Source organism: Nicotiana tabacum, chromosome 8, assembly GCF_000715075.1.
Source record: "Nicotiana tabacum cultivar K326 chromosome 8, ASM71507v2, whole genome shotgun sequence".
In the NCBI taxonomy this organism is placed as follows: Eukaryota; Viridiplantae; Streptophyta; class Magnoliopsida; order Solanales; family Solanaceae; genus Nicotiana; species Nicotiana tabacum.
In genome coordinates, this window is record NC_134087.1 from 58,824,530 (window position 1) to 58,829,149 (window position 4,620).

The window sequence follows — 4,620 nt, forward strand, 5'->3', positions numbered from 1 at the left end:
GATTCTCGAACTCGGTACCTTGTCCTCGTGCTTTGATCTGATCCAGTGCGGGGCCGACCTTTGGTGCAATTCCCTGGCCTCAATCAAATAGTAAAATCGGGTAGGCTCGGTTTTAACCGTATACAAAAATACACATAAAATCTTTACTTTCCTCCCAATTTTATCTCCAAAGTACATACACGTAAAATAAACTCAATTAAACACAAATATAGTATAATTTAGCATTAAAGCACCAAAATATAAAGTAAGTAATGCACTAAGGGGTCGTTTGGTAGGGTGCATAAGAATAATGCTGAATATAATGTATTAGTAATGCTGGTATTAGTTATGCTTGCATTAGTTATGCTGACATATTTTTTATCCATCGTTTGGTTTGATGTATTAAAGCATTGCACAGTTTCTAAAAGAATTGTTTGTTTACAAAAATGCCCTCAAAACTAATCCACACTCTAACTTTTTAAAAGAAACATATGTTGAGAAATGTTTTTATGTGAAAAAGTTTTTAAAAAATTATTTTATTTGTCTACCTATATTATAATACAGAACTAAAATTTATTTATAAAAAAGAAAATATGCTAAGTATTTATTTATTTAGTAGAGATATAATTTTATTTCTCACTATTTGGATTATTTTAAACTTGCATTAATATAATAACTAGCATATTTTAATCAAGCATAAATTTGAAGTGACAATTTTATTTTTAACTAAGCTAATTCATGCATTAAAACCATTGCATAGCTAGTACCCATGGTTTTCTATGCATTAGTTAGGCATAGAATGTATAACTAATGCTTGCATAACTAATGCATAGGTTCAAAATATCTATCAAACAAAGTATTATTTATACTCACAGCCAATGCATGCATTATTTTAGTTAATACATCCTACCAAACGACCCCTAAAAATATAGAAATTACAGCCAAACATCACCTACAATTTAGTAGTTAGATTTGTCTTTCCTCCAACCTATCAGATTTAAGTAACAACCTAGTTAAGTTTGAGACCTCTAATTAAATTGATTAATACCGCTACAAATTTTCACCTTGATTCGCAGTTTCAACAACCTCAGATTGTTCATAATTAATGGAGCATCTAACTTATGAGAAATCATTCACAGCATCGTTTTTTTCATCAAACAGGAAAAAGGAAAATACTTGAATACATTTTGCTTCTAATTACGTTAGACTAAAATAGCAATGCTCTCTGCTTGGTCCCAAAAAAAAAGGCCATAAATAGATGTATTTTAAAAGACATCATTAACTTACCAAAAGTTAATCCCAAAATTCTGTTAAACTGATAGCGTATCACCTCTAAACGCCGTCCCACTTTATATTTTCTCATGATATGGCGAACCGAGTGTACTCTCTCATTGCTGGCTCGCCACTATCGGACCCTTTTCAGAACTTGCGCTCGATATCTAGCTTTGGACGTGGGACAAAAGCTCCACGCTTCCGTTGTCACCGCAGGCCTCGAATCCTCCCCAAACACATTTATCCGTAATGCTATTCTCCACATGTATGCAGCGTGTGGGTGTGCTCTCTCAGCACGTAAGGTGTTTGATAAAATTCCGCTCTCATACAAAGACACTGTCGACTGGACAACATTGATGGGCTGCTATGCACACGGAAGGTTGCCCCTTGATGCCCTCAGCTTGTTTGTTGATATGAGGAAGAGCAACGTTTCGATTGATGAATTCACTATGGTTATTGTGTTCCTTGCATGCGCGAAATTGGGGTGTGATCAATTTGGAGTTCAGGGACATGGTTGTTTGGTCAAAATGGGGTTTAGTTCAAGTATTAAAGCATGTAATGCTGCTATGGATATGTATGTGAAGTGCGGGTTAATCGATAAGACAAGAAGGATTTTTAATGAGATGGGAGAAAAGAGTCTGGTTTCTTGGACTGTGCTCTTGGGGGGATTGGTGAAGTGGGAAGGTTTTGAAAATGCAAGGTTGTTGTTTGATCAAATGCCTGAGAGAAATGAAGTAGCTTGGACAATAATGATTGCAGCGTATATTGAGAACGGCTTAACCAAGGAAGCTTTTGGGCTCCTACGTAACATGGTATTTGAATCTGGATTTGAGTTGAATTTTGTGACACTTTGTTCATGGTTATCAGCTTGTGCACAGTCAGGGAATGTGATGTTGGGTAAATATGTACACATGTATGCTTTGAAGATGATAAAACATGAAATTGATATAATGGTGGCAACTGCCTTGATTAATATGTATGCTAAATGTGGGAGGATTGATGATGCTTTTCGAGTTTTCAAGGTGATGCCTCGAAGGAACGTAGTTACCTGGAATACCATGCTAAGCGGACTGGCAATGCAGGGAAAGGGAGATATGGTATTGCATTTGTTTGCTCAGATGGTTAGAGAGGTCAAACCAGATGATGTAACATTTACAGCTGTGTTAAGTGCTTGTAGTCACTCAGGTTTAGTTGTTCAAGGTCGAAACTTATTCTATAGCCTTGAATCATCATATGGAATAAAGCCTTCTGTAGAGAACTATTCTTGCATTGTGGATCTTTTAGGTCGGGCAGGACATCTTGAAGAAGCAGAGTCCATAATCAGAGGAATGCCGATTGCCCCCAATGAAGTTGTTTTGGGATCACTATTGGGGTCCTGCAGTGTCCATAAAAACCTTGAGCTGGGGAAATGCCTAATGAAAGAGCTGGTCCAAATGTATCCTGATAATACCGAGTATCATGTCTTGCTTTCCAATATGTACTCTTTAGCTGGAAAAAATGACGAGGCAGATTCTATTCGAGTAGTTCTTAGAAACAGAGGCATAAGAAAAGTGCCTGGCATGAGTTCTATTTATGTCGGTGGCCAAATCCATTGCTTCAGTGCAGGAGATACATTGCATCTGCAAAGTCAAGAGATATATATGATGTTGGATGAGATGATTCGAAAAATAAGATTGGCTGGCTATGTACCAGACACGGCCTGCCAAAAGTTTTCAGGATCTGATAATGGTGAGTATTACAGTAACAGCCATGAGGAGAAGGAACAAGCATTGTTCACTCACAGCGAGAAGTTGGCTGTTTGTTTTGGGCTCATAAGTATACCGGCTGGCATGCCTCTCTATATTTTCAAGAATTTAAGGATATGCCGAGATTGTCATTCAGCCATGAAGATTGTTTCCAAAGTATACAATAGACAAATTGTGATAAGAGATCGTAGTCGCTTTCACTGTTTCAAGCTAGGTTCATGCTCTTGTTCTGACTATTGGTGACAGAGCCAAAAGGATGTTAAATGGAAAGAGAAAAATCTACAAATAGTTTGTTTGTTCATTTATATAATTGTCAATTTCAAATCAATATGAATATTCTAGTTGTGGTTGATTTGGCTCTTTGAGGACTGTTCAGCGAGGTGGTAAGGAAGTAGTAGGAATGGGTAATTTTGAGAGAGGATTTATAAGATAGATAAACATATGACCCTTCGGGTATAGTAGTATGTATTACACATTTATCTCCTCTTCCTGCTTAACTCCTATCAGCGTCAATTGGTTTTGTGATTTATTACAATCTTTTTAGTTTTATGTCAAACCTTCCGAGAGATAAAAAATTCTTTACAGGGTTATTTTATTATATTCAAATTGGAAAGGCTTATATTAAACTGTTTCCTAGCTCCTTAGAACAGATCTCTCTGTATAACTAAGCAAACTAGTCTTAGGGTACGCACTTTGCGCGTGTATCCAAATCAGTGAATACACTCTTTTAAAACACTATATGAATAGTACTAAGCAGTATGTTGATTTATAACTAAAACTTAATGCAAACACTTGTGAGCACGTGATTTTTGCCCTATATGAATTATTCCCATAAATTCAAGAAAAATAAAAAATTTCCATTATTTGCAATTTCGTAGATTTTCGTAATATTTTTTGTTATTGTTTGCATTTGTCTGTGCATGTTTATTTTATTTAATTCATGAAAATACAAAAATACACTGCATTTGCATTTAGGATCTAATTTTGCATTCTTGAGTTAATTAGTAATTTAGCGTTTTATAAAAATGGAAAAATCACAAAAAAATAACTTATTTTTGCATTTTTTATTTTTAGTTTCGAATTTTGGTAGTTTTTCTTTAATTTGGTATTTCATTAGTTGTGGTAATTGTTATTTAGAGTTAGGTAATTTAATTTGACTAGGGATTAATCTAGGTTTGTTTTTATTTTAATTTAGTTTAAAAAGAATTAAAAGAAATTGAAAAAAGAATTAGAAAAAAGAAAACAAGAGGAGGAATTCTGATTTGGGCTGCATTTAATTTTCAAACCCAGGCCCAAACGTTTCTTCCCCAATTCCCTCAAACCCGGCCGAGACCCAGCCCAAAACCCACTCCAAACGATCTGTCGCCCCTTAAAACCAAAACGACCCCGTTTCAGCAGCAGGTGATCAAGACCGTTGATCTTCTTTGATCGAACGGTCCGGAAGTGGGGTGGGTTTTGTATAATAGTGTTTGAATCCCACTACCCCCCCCCCAAACCCGTCTCCCTCATCCACTTCACCCTCAGAGAATCCCACACCAATCCTAGCGCCGCCCCATGATTCCACCGTCCTTCGGTGGCGGCACCACCACCAAGTGGGCCAAAATTCACACCATAGAACCCTCTC

The 4,620-nt window shown here is 36.4% G+C and overlaps 1 protein-coding gene across 1 annotated transcript; it reads left to right on the plus strand.

The window, feature by feature from the left end:
* Positions 1–1,082: 1,082 nt before the first annotated feature.
* On the plus strand, positions 1,083–3,497 carry LOC107762915 (pentatricopeptide repeat-containing protein At5g15340, mitochondrial-like). The gene has a single exon (XM_016581339.2). The coding sequence runs from the start codon at positions 1,341–1,343 to the stop codon at positions 3,237–3,239; it is 1,899 nt and encodes a 632-aa protein (XP_016436825.2). The 5' UTR covers positions 1,083–1,340; the 3' UTR covers positions 3,240–3,497.
* The last annotated feature ends 1,123 nt before the right edge of the window (positions 3,498–4,620 follow it).